Source organism: Dermacentor albipictus, chromosome 8 (assembly GCF_038994185.2).
Source record: "Dermacentor albipictus isolate Rhodes 1998 colony chromosome 8, USDA_Dalb.pri_finalv2, whole genome shotgun sequence".
NCBI lineage: Eukaryota > Metazoa > Arthropoda > Arachnida > Ixodida > Ixodidae > Dermacentor > Dermacentor albipictus.
In genome coordinates this window covers 77747423-77760984 of record NC_091828.1, presented here as the reverse complement: position 1 = coordinate 77760984, position 13562 = coordinate 77747423, and the positions used below count along the sequence as shown (strand labels likewise).

The 13562-nt window shown below is 44.0% G+C and overlaps 1 protein-coding gene across 3 annotated transcripts in view; it reads right to left on the bottom strand.

The window, feature by feature from the left end:
* LOC135921200 (uncharacterized) overlaps positions 1 to 12786 on the bottom strand; it is a 51197-nt gene extending 38411 nt beyond the window's left edge. The window contains exons 1-5 of one of the 3 annotated variants that reach the window (XM_070523631.1): positions 12764 to 12786; positions 11948 to 12005; positions 9567 to 9582; positions 8093 to 8181; positions 5922 to 6077 (exon numbers count right to left, since the gene is read on the bottom strand). In XM_070523631.1, the coding sequence (XP_070379732.1) occupies positions 5922 to 6077; positions 8093 to 8181; positions 9567 to 9582; positions 11948 to 11999 (313 nt within the window). In that variant the 5' untranslated portion in view covers positions 12000 to 12005; positions 12764 to 12786. Of the gene's footprint in view, positions 1 to 5921; positions 6078 to 8092; positions 8182 to 9566; positions 9583 to 11943; positions 12006 to 12561; positions 12669 to 12763 lie in introns of those variants that run through there. The other 2 variants (XM_065455516.1, XM_065455524.1) reach the window with 2 other exon arrangements.
* Positions 12787 to 13562: the final 776 nt, after the last annotated feature.

Sequence of the window (13562 nt, the reverse complement as noted above, 5' to 3'; positions counted from 1 at the left end):
GTTCCGTCGTGGTTAGGCCGTCACAATACCAATCCAGATCCAAGCTTTTTTTTCAACGATATCTTCCTTTCTTGCGGCATATCATACGGAGTTCTTCGAACCACAGCTTAGTCTGCAACGCCGAAAGCAACCACACACTACTCCATTGCTGGAGTGTAGTACCCTACGCAGAAAGGCTCCGGCTATTTCTTTATGTAATCCTCAGGGCAAATGTATTTTAGTCGTCTAGGTACCTCTAGCTCATTCATTTATGTTGTTTTCAATCAGGAACTTGTCCCAGATGTTCGTCTTTAACATTGTCTATCAGGGCAGGATAACAGGAAGTCATAAGTTGCATCCGGCAAACGAACGCGTCTGCCTTAATGCTGCGACCTTGAAATTCAACAAATTTACATGCCCACTCATTGCGTGAGGTCACAGTCCCAACGTATCCTTGGACCTGCAGGGTCCTGCCAGCATGCAGGTGGCTGGCGTCCACATGACTCTTATTCATTATGGACACAGAGGCACCACTGTTGACGAGGGCTTTCATTTCAATGTCATCGACGTTGACATGGAGGTGAAGCAATAAGTGGGCACTACGCAAACGTATTATACAAACCTATCATTTGGGACTTGTCATAGACAATGATTTGTTTTCACGGTGACAGTTGAAGTACAGTCAGATACTTCAGTGCAGAGCGTTGACCGCTCCTCTCGACAAAATTTGTATGGTGATATGAACTTTCTTTTACGCTGTATGATGGGCTGGGTAGAGGAACCACTCGTTGATAGGCGCCCAACCCAAATTTCGCTTTCAGCTCACGTAAATTAACAACAGGTACGGTTCTGCTGTCCGCTTGCTCTTGCGCCAGTTACGTTGTTGGTAACAATAACTCTATGCACTGTAGGTCTTCAAATGTCCCTGGTGCTCTTATATGAACTTGCTTTCGTTATATAGACGCAGTTTTCATGTAATTTAAGCCATAGCTACCGGCGATGGAAGCATTGGTTTCGATTTATACAACTGCGTCTTTTGAGTCATTACTTTAATAAAAACCACATTGGTATGTAAAGAGCAGAGCCACGTTCCAACTTTCAACAGCGTTGTGAGGAAAAGCCGCCAGAATTTATTTAGCGATTGCTCCAACAAGCTAGTAGCTTATTCAAAAACTGCACGTCAAACCACTTACTAGCGATGACACTGAGGTAGCGATGCATGTTCAGAATCTGCTCACCGTCAGAGAGCTATCTATTTCTCTCACATGTATATTCGCAAGACCAAAGCCATCAGTTGGGACTCGCTGAGCTTTGCTCGAATATATCTGGTTCTTTAATGTTCTGTTAGAGGTTATGCAAGATGAGCAGAGTTGCATAAGTTCACTCTGATGCGTCATCTGTCGTTGCTGCTGCTAGATGACATTCAAAATAGGGCGTACGCCTACCGATGTATCCTGCTCAATGGTGCATCGGTGCATAGGCTCCAGGACCAAATGCACAAGCTCATGCAGCTGCACGTCCACTTCAACGAATCTTGTCTGTAGAAGTTCTTCGCGACTCATTGAAACTATTTCCAGCACCACTTCGACGAGGTTGGCAGTGGTGACATACCGGGAAGTTCCTTCGCTGGCTCACTTTGCACTTGATAGCGGTTAAAGGAGTGCTCGGTCATAACGTTAGGTCAACGAAGGATGCCACCCACGTGTTCGCTTCGGAAGCTGAGCCAAAATGCTGCGTTCCTAAAGTGATTCAGTGAGATATATCTGTAGAGAGACGAGTATCGTCTACTATTTGATCTCCTGCTTTCTAGAATTCTGCTCTTCTTCGCCCTGATCACTTTTATTCATCTTCTCTGACTCTTCAGGAGCAGACAGCTTCCCCTCTGATTTTGGCACTAACGGTGAACCACCTCGAAGAATATCCGTTAACGTAATGTTGAGTTCAGTGTGTCTCATTTATGCTGTGCTACAGTGTACTAGATAACAACGTGCGGCTCTGTTTTATCGCATCGAGTTACAAGTAGCACAATTCTCTAGTAGCATTTTCTTTCGCACTTATCTCTGCGGCAATTACACAATTTCTGATGGTCAAACGAAACGTCGTCTTTATGCTCGCTCGTGCGACTACGCCGGCAGCACCCCCATAAATAAGTGATCAATCCCGCACTGCGGACTCACGCTGAATAGATTTCTAACGTAACGAGCTTTGACAATAATGACGACACACCTAGTAGATGAGCAAATGGCGGAGCACCAACATCAGACCTGTTCCAGTCGATGTTGGTGTTTGGGCCACCTCAGCATGTACTCAGCATTTGAATTTGTCTGGAGCCATGTCACTCACAGAGACCACAGAGCACGTGGTAATCCTCAGGGGACCGCAGCGAGCTCAGCAAACAGCCTCGTCGCGGTAGCCCGCGGAGGCCGTGCTTTCTACGCTACGTAGCCAATGCCACTACATGCAAATGCGCGCAACGTTTGCTGCGTGCACGACATCGCTGTAGGGCTCGCTCGCGCTCATGTGCTCGAGTCTGGCCGTGCTACGTGGGGCGGACCGGCATTGTCCTGCAATAGCTTGAACGGGGCATAGTAGCCACATCGAAACGAAGGGCTTTCAAGCGCTCGCAACAATATCTCATTGCGAAGCGACGTCAGCCAAGGTGTTTAGCGAGGAGCGCCAAGGAGTAAGCGCGAGCTGGCAAGAGTACATTTGGTATGGCCTTAAGTTGAGCGAGGTTCGAGACTAGTGCATTGTTCAAAACTAATTGAAATTAGCGAGACCCGGAGGTTACGATACCGATAAGCACTGTGGCCAAATTTCTACGCTGGCAGCCGTGAAGAGCGTAAACAGGTCGTAGTCGGCTTTTTATGAAAATTGTTATGAATATTCTAAACGCAGATTTTCGCCAACTTCAATCTGTTTCTCAAATTGCGTCAATAGATATGCACATTTATAGTCGGAAGAAGCGCACTCGTCTAAACACACATTTTGATTGACGTCAGCAATCAGTCAACAGCAGCCGTCTAAGAGAATCTTGCATATGACGACATATGCAAGCTGCGGGCAGCTTTGAAACGGGTGAGGGTAAGAAATCGTTTCAAAAAGGAGTGCATGAAGAAAAGGTGACTTCGCGCTCCGCTTGTGAGCTCTACGCGCCACGCACGACTGCAAAATTTGGCTGGGATCTTCACAGGAACGTATGCTACGCGTATGCTACGCCTGTGTTTCCTTTGTAACCTAGCGCGAGGAGTGGTTCAGGGCCCCTTTAGTGTGCTTCGTTATCACGGAGGCTCAAAATTTGCAAAAAGTTTCTTCGTAATGGTGAAATAAAAGGAACACATAGAAAATAGTGCCCTTCATGAAACCCGTAGAAGAATAGAGCCTGACTACGCACTGCGTCAGCACTTCACGTAGAGAAAATGTTTTAAGCGGTCTCAAACAATGCCAGCAAATTGTTAAATTTCTGTACGTTTGACTTCCCGATAGGCTTTTTGATCCCACATGGAAATAAGAAAATGTCATGAGTGATGACGAAAGATGCCTGCAGGCAGCAGGACTTCGAGAAATAGGGAGCGAGAAACCAACGTGCTACGTATGAAATCTGGGCACACGCTGGCGGCATTTGAAATTAATATGGAGGGTTTAATCACATTTTCGCACAATATCTGAAACTTTATCAAATAATCTAGAAAGGAATGCATTAAACGAAATGCTGAGGGATAAAGGGTGTTCCACAGCCGCCCGCCATGGGCCTGACTAGCCCTGGCTAACACGCCCAGGACTGGATATAGTACACATATGAAAGATAGTGAACGGATTGATGGTCGCCGCCCTAGCAGAATCGGTAGTTCAAAGCACTTGTAATGCGGAAGTTGGGGGTTTGTCGCCCTCCGACAACAAATATTTTAGTTCATTTTTTGTTTTCCCCCTCTTGTATTATTTTCTACACCTCCATTTCAACTAAGGCAATTACTCCTTTGTATTATCCGGCTTCATTGCCTGTTGGATTTGCGGGATCTTGATTAACAAAAATCGAGACCTTCATTTTCCTTCTTCTTGTTGGAGTTTAGTGAAGTTATTCGGGCTGCATGAGAACGGCGAATGCAAATCTTAAAGCAGCGCATGATCACTTGCTTTCTTGATGCCGACCTAATTGTATTTCTTTTTACTACAGGCACTGAATTCCGCAATTCCTTAATTATAGGATACCTCCATAGTGACAGTGGCCATTCAGGAGTGGGTAAGGCTGCCTCTCAGCAGAGCGTTTGTCAGCAGATGTGCTGAGAAAAGCTTTCCTACACCAAACTCAGCTAGTATCATTAAAAAAAAACGTATATGTTATGAAATTGCGCAGATGACCTAAAAACATACAATTATTGATCACTGATATCCATAAGACCTCGCAGTTATTTTGTGTAAGCTTATAGGTAATGCAGATTGTGTTCTTTGTTCTTCATGCAGCGTCGTTCAGCTTCACGTGTGCTCCTTATACCAGATGTCTTGACTCTTATGGACACGGCACCGATGCTCGCCCTAAACGTGCAAAACGTTAAATAACGCGACTGTCAAAGTGCGTATGACGTTCAACTCGGCTATACACGTTTGCTGCGCGAATGTCGCCGTTCAGCCGCAGCTACGTTCAAAGCGAAGATTTCGCACACTTCCTGAAGGCGCGTTGGTATTTCTCTGGGTACATCTCTTACTGTGCTTCTCTCTCGCGATAAAGGTTGAGGTACTGTCGAGGCGTGATTCGTGGCAAGTGGCGTTGTCTTCATCGTTCATGCTCGCCAACACTCCTTCACGTATCAATAACCAGCGGCAAACGTCAAAACTTTCGCGTGGGCTTTCTGTGACACTGTATGATGGAGAATAATCGCCTAATGCTAACACAGGTATACCTCGCAAATGTAGCGCAAAGAAAGCCCCTAACTACTCTTTTATTATGCACCTTTCGACCGCACTCAGCAGACGATGGCGGTTAAAAGTTTAGGCGTTCATTCCAGAATGCGACCTCCGAGATGTTCAGGACAACGTGGGTACTCCCCATTTCCACAAGTCAAGTCTAGTGCCCGCAGTGGCTAGACATGACGGTGGTTACCGGTATACGCGGTGTATTGCATATTTTGTATATTTCTCGAGTTAGAAACGTCGATTTCTTGATGACTTTCGTTAAAGGTCGACATTTCTTTCGAGCTTCAAGGTTCACAGAGCCTCTGCTATATAGCTACGCCATAGGAAACTAGACTTTTGTGTAGTAAATACATGCCCTGCCGTAGTCGCTCAAGGTTTGAAGTCAGCTTCGTAATCACGGAACTGCGCGCCTTTCTCGAAACGTTGTCATTTGCAGTTTCAGCCTCCCTCAGACTTCCGATATAAGGCTTCTTGAAGCCAATTTTATCTGTAACATTGCTATGCGAATTTGATTTTTTACTATATCTGGTGCATAGCTGCAACTATCCCAGTCTTCTCTAAATACCAATGCACGCTGTCCAGCTAACAGCTGCGGAAAGAGAAGAACGATGTTCGACAGCCCAATTAATGGCTCGGTGCTTCACCTTCCCTATAATACCACACGTATTAAAAGAAAAACCATCCGTCATGAAAAGAAAGTGTAAAACGTAAATTCTTTATTTCTAAACAGAGTTTGCAGAGCGTGAGCAGAGCTATTAAAATCATGAATTAGGTTTCGTGAGACACATAATGTAACCAGCGGTGACTTACATGTTCAAAATTACGCAACAAAAGATGTCAACTTGTAATAAAAATTACCTTGTTGTTCCAGGCAAACGCTCACAAAAACGGATGTAACAAGATTGATCTCACGGATACCTTGAAAAACCAAGCGTTATTAGTTATTAAGGCCGAACCAAAGAAAGAGCGTAAACTTATCTTCAGCCCCGCTGGTTTTTCATACTACAGTACGGATGCTGAACCGATGTTACCTGTCGTATATGGTGGTGGCGGTGAGAGTGTTTTGGGCGCTACGGTGGGAAGGACATCAGCAGGTCTTGTCGGACGATTGTAGTTGCCTCCGCTTGGGTACGAACCAGGTGCGACGTCTTCGCCACTTCCTTTTTCTTCAACTGGTTCATCGGCCCCTGTATTATAACTAGAGTTGTCTGTTCACGTCGCAAAGAAATCTTACTTGATCACATCAGCTGCAAATATTTTTATTATTCGATGGCCGCGCCGTTTCTTAGACTTGGCTTTATAAGACAGAGCCGCTAATTTTACATATTTATGGAGTGGTGAACAATTTTCCACTTTACGCATGTGTGAATTCACATCCCCGCTGCCTTGTGCAAAACAGTTATGCCCTGTTGCTTTGATTTAATATAGTCACCATGAAGGGAACCATCAGAAACGCCGAAACACAAACACGAAATAAAGTTTGAAGGATCTAACCTCGCGGATGTCAAAACTGTGGTATTGCCCAGACTCGATTTTGCGCGACTGCATCGTAATCATTGCTGCGCTTGTCGAAAAAAATGCGGATTTGCCCTATGCGCGGAAGGTATCAATTGGCAAAATAACGTGGCAATGTCGCCAGGTTGCGACTCTGTTTAGAAAACATTAGGCGACCCCTGTTTTATGTTATGTTGGTACAAGATTACGCATGTCCTTGAAATGAGTTTCCATTTATGGAGTTTTTTGGCAGGTGACTGCATTGAAAGAAAGCGTAGATAATTTCTGTCCCAAGACTTTATCTGGTTTCCTTTTGGTATGTTGGTGGCTCCATAAATGTCATGTTGATGAGTATACAACAGGCACTAATAGTCCATAATATGAGCTTGAACATTTATCTTGGAAGGGATGTGCCAGCAGACTGAGACAAAGAACGCAGACTAACAAAGGTGCTACCCAAATTTAGGAAGCGTTATTTAACAAAAGCCTATGTATACAAATAATGTAACGCGGTCTAAAGCGCGCTGCGTCTGTGAAACGGAGATTGCAACTCGGTGAGAAAAAGAGGTTGAAGATAGAGGCGACGATGGTACCGGGGACGAGAGGCTGTGTTTTAACGTTGCCGGCTGTATTTCGATGTTGCCGGATTCGAGACCGTTAAGACGAGGGCCTGGAATTCGGCAACATTGATGCCTTTAGGTAGCATGTGTTGGTTTATTGACCGGCTGCCTTCACCCAAAATAATCACGTGTTCTCCTGACGCCTGCGGCAGAAAGAATGTTCCACATGCGCCGCAAAGGTCTGTGAGTGGTGGCGCTGGCTAACACTCCCAGGGTTCTACTGGGGCACATAAATAGCCAAGAAAGGGGATGGGGAAACGGCTCCGCTGTAGCTCAATTGTTAGAGCATCGCACGCGAAGTGCGAAAGTTGTGGGATCGTTCCCCACCTGCGGCAAGTTGTTTTTTCACCCACTTTCATTTCGAATAATTTATTGGTTCTTTACTTCATTAATTAAGCGCAAGTAATTTCCACTATGTTGCCCTTGTTGTCAGTGTTTGTTCTTTTCTTATGATATGACTAATAAAAACGTGGAAAATTAAGTGCCTGTTCGTCTCCTTGCTAGCCACTAGTATGGCCTTCAAACACAAAGGAAAATGACATGAAAATATTCAAGAATGATTATTAGAGAAGTTTATGGACGGTTATTTTTATTCAAGCTCGAGAAATGAGTGTTATGGAGTCGAATTCTGTGTGCTCAGGTTTATATGCACTTCGACGAGTTTTCGTGTGAACCAACAGGTGCTGTAGGGGTGTTTAGAATCCCAATGTTTGGCTTGTTCACGATCACTACGCAAGTGACGTCATAGGCACCAATACGGAGCAGAGAGTGAACATTAAGTTGTACGTTCGGCAGGCAAAAAGCACTAGTTACGCCGCGTCTTTGAATGGCAACATTGCCTATATGGAAACTTATATCTTAAACGTTTGGCAAGCACTGTAGCCTTCTATAAAGCCTGCGAAGAGCCCTTACGTATGCAGCTGTGTTGGTTCCTTGTCTGCATTTCAAAGTAACTGAACGTAGAAAAGTTTGCTTTTTTTAGCAGCACATGCTGTCGTTTGAACTATAAAACATTTTCTTGCAAGCGCATATCACATTAGTTTTCTTGTAGGAAGATAGAAAGTCTGCGAATACTGTGCAGACCATACCTGACATAGTCCAAAATGCTCCAGCAATAATGGCGATGAGGAGGGCGGCGCACACAACTGCGGCGATGATGATCAGCGGTTTCTTAAAACTGCGCAAAAATTGTGCATTATAATAATGACCTGATGCTGTTTTCTTTCTGCCGCATCAGTGGCGGTTTACAAAGCAATATTTATATAATACAAAAAGACGGAAGGAAGTAAAATATATGCAATGCCATTTATTGTATATTCGCACCCTTGTCAAGTATGCTGCACCTGTTCACCTCGAAATGCATTCAGTCAAGGTGCTTTAAATTTAATGACTACTTTAAAAGCACTTATAAAATGTGTTGGTGTCACCAACGCGAACTAAATATTACTGCTTACTCACGTTGTATGATGGTAAATCAGTCAGGCCTGAGGAGATAGTACAGTAAATACCAAAGGCTGATCGCGCAATTGCCACTGAAGATTGCGCGAACAACAAGTGATACGGTAACGAAGTATCGCAGCGGTGACCTAGCGGTAGAGCTAGGTCACCGCTTGTATGAGGTAGCGCGTTGTATGAGGTAGCGCGTTCAAATCACCGTGCAGCAGGAAACACACCGGTTTTCGCCAAGGGGTAGATATGTTCCCTGGAGTAGTGCTCGGCTCTAGAGGGGCGGCGGTTCCCATCTCGAATAAGGGGCCCAATGGAGATTCACGAATTGTCTCTTAGCGCCTGGTTTTCCAGCCACGTGCAGACAGCCCGGTTGAAGAGCATCTGCCGTGGCTGTGGGTGGCGAGTGCTACAATCGAGTATCTACAAGTAAATACGCACAATCGCGCTTCCGGCCTGGCGCTGGGCCATTATGGAGCCTCAACGCTTGAAAAGGGGTGCTTGTCTACAACCCAAAGGTGTCCCCATATATAGATATTTGAAACGACCGCCATGGAAGTGGCCCAAAAATCCCTTTATTTCATGCTCAGGAGGATTTCTACAAGAATATTAAGGCGCAGGCTCCTTTCGCAAGCGTGTCACCCATGAGGAAAGCCGAATGTCAGGCCGGGTGCACCTTTTGCCCAGCTGAGAACCAGTGGGCTCCCGGCAGCAGTGGGAATCGAGCCCGCAGCCGAGGCGGGCGCTATACAAGTAGGCCATGGCTGCGGTGCCCGTTACCATTGGCGTTGCTGTTTCTGCTCTGACTTCCCTCTGTAGGTGATATTATAAATTTATCGTGGCTTCTGAGATCAATAATTGCAAGCTGCCCGCAAGCAGAGTGCAATGCTATAAGCTTCAGAGCACGAGAAGCATTAGTGCTACAACTGAAACAAGGTTACCAGGTGAAAAAAGTATTGATTTTTTATGTGCCTGTCACGAAATGAGTTTTTGGACCACCCATGGTATTTAGTTTGTAAATCTGAAGTGCACACTATGGCTCAGTTCAACAGCAAAACAGTTATCGCTGCCACATCACTGGTATAGAGAAAGCTATCTTTCTCGTTAAAAACTTACTCGTCTTCAGGCTGAGCTGTAAAGGAAAGAGGCAAATAAACAATTTAGCTTATCAGAAAAACATATTATTTCAATTTAGATCTGATACGGCAAACTGATTTACTTGAGCATTTGGCGACGGTATCACGGACAGGATGCTTTTGACACCATTGATTGACCTTTGTCTATGGCGTAAATTAAGGGTGTCATTTTGTCGACGCGAAACTTTGTCGTGTAAAACTAGCAGTTGTCGCTGCGTTGGGCAGTGTGGTAAGTGTGGGGATGACACAAAAATGTAAATACTGCGTCAGTAGTATCATAATTGAAGAGAATTAGGCTTTTTTTCTCATTCACCAATTGGAGGCGCTTTGATTATGATAATGACTATCAGTGTTGTGTAGAAATGCAGGAAGAAAGAAAACACGTCTGTTGATGGCGAAGTTTTTCATTTTGTGCGAACTTCAACGAATTTCAATCCCTTTCAAAAGCGTATTAGATGACGTTTTCGCGAATATATCTTGCAGAAACAGCGAAAGAAAAAGATGGCGCGCACGACTGTCACGAGTGAGGTATATGTCTGAATAACTGAGCATCTTGGGGCGCACGTGCGCCTAATATCCAAAACCTTAGTGTACCACATTTCGTTCAAAGTATCACAGAACCGGCGATTTGGTGATATCATTGCTGTTAGATTGGCTGCAACTGTTAATTTGGCCTACTTTTTCTTCGCAAATCTTCCAAGTGTTGCACAACCAGCAAGCGCGGTAACTTATTTTGCCTAATCTGTGCTTGATCGAATGCAGCTCCAAAATACCAAAGTGAATGTCGCTGCGTGAAATCTTCGTGAATGTTGCAGATGACAATAATTTACGTGGTAGAGCGCGGTCAGCCATTGGTTCACAAGTCGGATATGTGGAGGCAAATCTACATAAAGGTTTCAGAAAACACTACGGACTTGTGCTTGATAAGCTTCGCCGGTATGCCTAACGTAATACTCGCAAATGGCGACGTGTTTGTCCTTTTGAGGTGGTGCTGCCAGTAGTACAGAAACACCTTTTTGTAAGCTGTCTCAACACGGCAAGTTACACTTCAGCATGGCAAATGCATTACATGGAAGGAAAAGCTATATCATGACGTCGTTACAACTAAAGATAGCGTCATGTAGAGAAACGCAAATTGACGCTTAAGATGCCGAGTGAGCGTTAAACATTTACGGGCGGCCACATCTCAGCAAACGTTAAATTTACTCGTCGTTCGTGACCGTAATCATTAAAGTTGAAGAACGTCGTAGGCTTGCAAACAATAGCTGAGGCTGGAAACTCAAATCTCAGGCTGCACGCAGAGACGACGGAAATGTGGACCTTTTTCTTTAATGATATGGTCCGTGAACTTTTGACGCTCATTCTCAGAATGCTCATTCTCAGAATGGGCCAGGCCGATGACATTTTCGAGGCACGCCAGTAAATGATTAAACTGTTATTTGACCATGGGCTCGGAAACTATGGCGTCAAATACATGTGTAAAATAATTTACTTAAATGTATAGTTGACGTCACAGTGACAGTTTCCCTTAAAAGTGTCTTCACTCTTCCTTTTTCTTGTAAATTTGTTCTGTTTACTTAGTCTTCTACTCCGTCGGATTAAATAAAGGAATGATGAGCACTGCTTCTTAATAAGGCCCTTCGCCTGCCTGCTACGGTTTTGTATAGCATAATGTTCAGCTGTAGGACAAAGTCGGGGCTGATTAGAGCACAAATGGGGGTGGGCCAAGAAGATTACAAACATTTCCTTGACGTAGTCCGTGGTCTGATAGAGTCACAAATTGCGTACCAAGAAACAGGAAGCGTGTAACGGTGGACGCAAGACAGTTCGCTTGTGTGATGAAATTGAGAAGTTGGCAGCCATAAGTGTAGTGTCACCTTGGACATCGAAGGGCTTACGAGACTGCTGGGAGAGGGCCCCATTCTGCAGCGGGCATAACTTGATAACACTTATGTTGACAATTTAGTAATTATTACCATTAGTATTAGAGTAAAAGTTATCACAGTGCGGAGAAGTGTCAATAAGCTAGCTCGGTTTATTTGCGCCACCAATGATGAAGCAAGAAAAAGTCAATTTACTTTTCTTTTTGCATCTGATACATATCTCCTTCACATGGGAATAACGTAGGTTGAAGTACTGTGCAAAATGTATGAGTCAACTCAGGTATCTGAAATCAAGTGCTTTAAGAAATTCCGTCTGATCGGGAAGAGACACGATACAAAAGTGGCTCCTATTTGGGGGCCGAAACGTGTTGCATTTTTCAGGAAATAATTTTTTCAGTTCTTGATGGGCGTTTTCTTTCTACATCATGGCAAAATTGCCAGTCACAATTATTTGACATACTAAATATTACGTACTTACGCTCTGGTTTTGAAACTTCAGTATCAAGCTCCAGCTCACTTTCTTCCGTCATAATCACCTGAAGAAAGAATTGAGAAAATCTGAACACAAATGAAGGGCCGACACTGTGGGCTACGTTTTTCTCTAATGGACTAGTCTACCTCAATGTGTGTAACTACTTCTGAAATGGTATTCAAATGATATAAAACATATCAAAAGAAACTAACAAATAGAGACACCAAGGTTTTTTTATTGTTTCCTTCTTATGATATGATTAATAAATATCGGGCCCCTGGTTAACCCCCTTTCTTCTCGTTCAAAACGTAAAAATAATCATGCCGTATGACTGTCACTGTTTTTATTTCATGGAAACGTTTGCAAGAAGGGACACCTACCACCAAGAAAGCTCACAAGTTTATTACCGGTCATGATTCAGCAAGAATTTTATGGTCAAAGCTGTACATCTGTGCCCGTGATGCCACTGGAGAACAGACACGAAAATGCTGCATTCTTTTTGTGGTACCCTAAGTAATAACTAAGTAATATCAGGAATTCTCAACTTTCTCGCTACAGGGCGTTATCTGGTCACGACGCATATGACAGAGAATATGGAAAGAGGAAATCGGGAAGTTTACAGGTAATGGGCCGACTGGCGTACAGCATTGCAGGCAGTACTTAAGGATTGCTGTAATCTCAGAAAAATCGTGATTTCTCTTGGCAGCTACTGCGAATGTCGGATCCTACTTTTAAGACTGGGCACTTGTATTATCCACAATACCAGGGACGAAAAAAGATCAGACCGCACAACAGCTGCTCTGAAAAGCGACAGAAGCTCACCAAGCATCATCTTCTTCTTCTTCTTCTTCTTCTCGCTTATTCCATGATTCTTTATTTCCCCACCGCTCCGCAGTATGAATTGTTCCCGTGGAAGTACATTTGAATTGTTAAAAGATTGGCTCGTTTAAAACCATACATTTTGTAATTTAAGCAACATGACAGCCTCAAATACTTTACATTTTTGTTACACCAGGGGGCGTAACTCACGTATAGTTCAGCGTCTCAGTCTTGCCGCTCAGGGTAAAGTCAGGCTGGTCTGAGGTACTAAGTTTTTAGCAAAGAACGTTTGTTTCAGAATTTCAATAGGGTAAGGTTCATTAAATTGTTGTGATCAACTATGAGCCCTTTCAAAATGAAGCTTTCTCAAAAATCACCCAAAAAATTTCTCCATCAATTAGATTCACTAAACCCTTTTCATAATTATCACTCCAAAAATTCTACTTATAAAAGATACATGTTCACAAGAAGGTGGGACGAAGTGGTCAAAAACTGGCGAAAGAAGAATGGGGCAGGCTTCCTTGAAAGGAAAAGCATAGGAAGCTGAGCCACTGGTTAACTAGCCTCCAATATAGGCTCCAGCCCAGGAATCTCTCCTGCTTGAGGTGTCCTTTGTTCCATCACTGTAGTTAGTGAATCCTAAAGTTGTTTACATTGCCGCACACGTTGATATTATGGAATGAAAGGAAGTTTCTGCACAATGCAAGCCCATTTACACTCTTGAGGTGACACACATTGACATATGGAATGATTCCAGAAGAAACGTTTCTGACAAGGTGTCGGCAAAGAAGAAACTGCCATT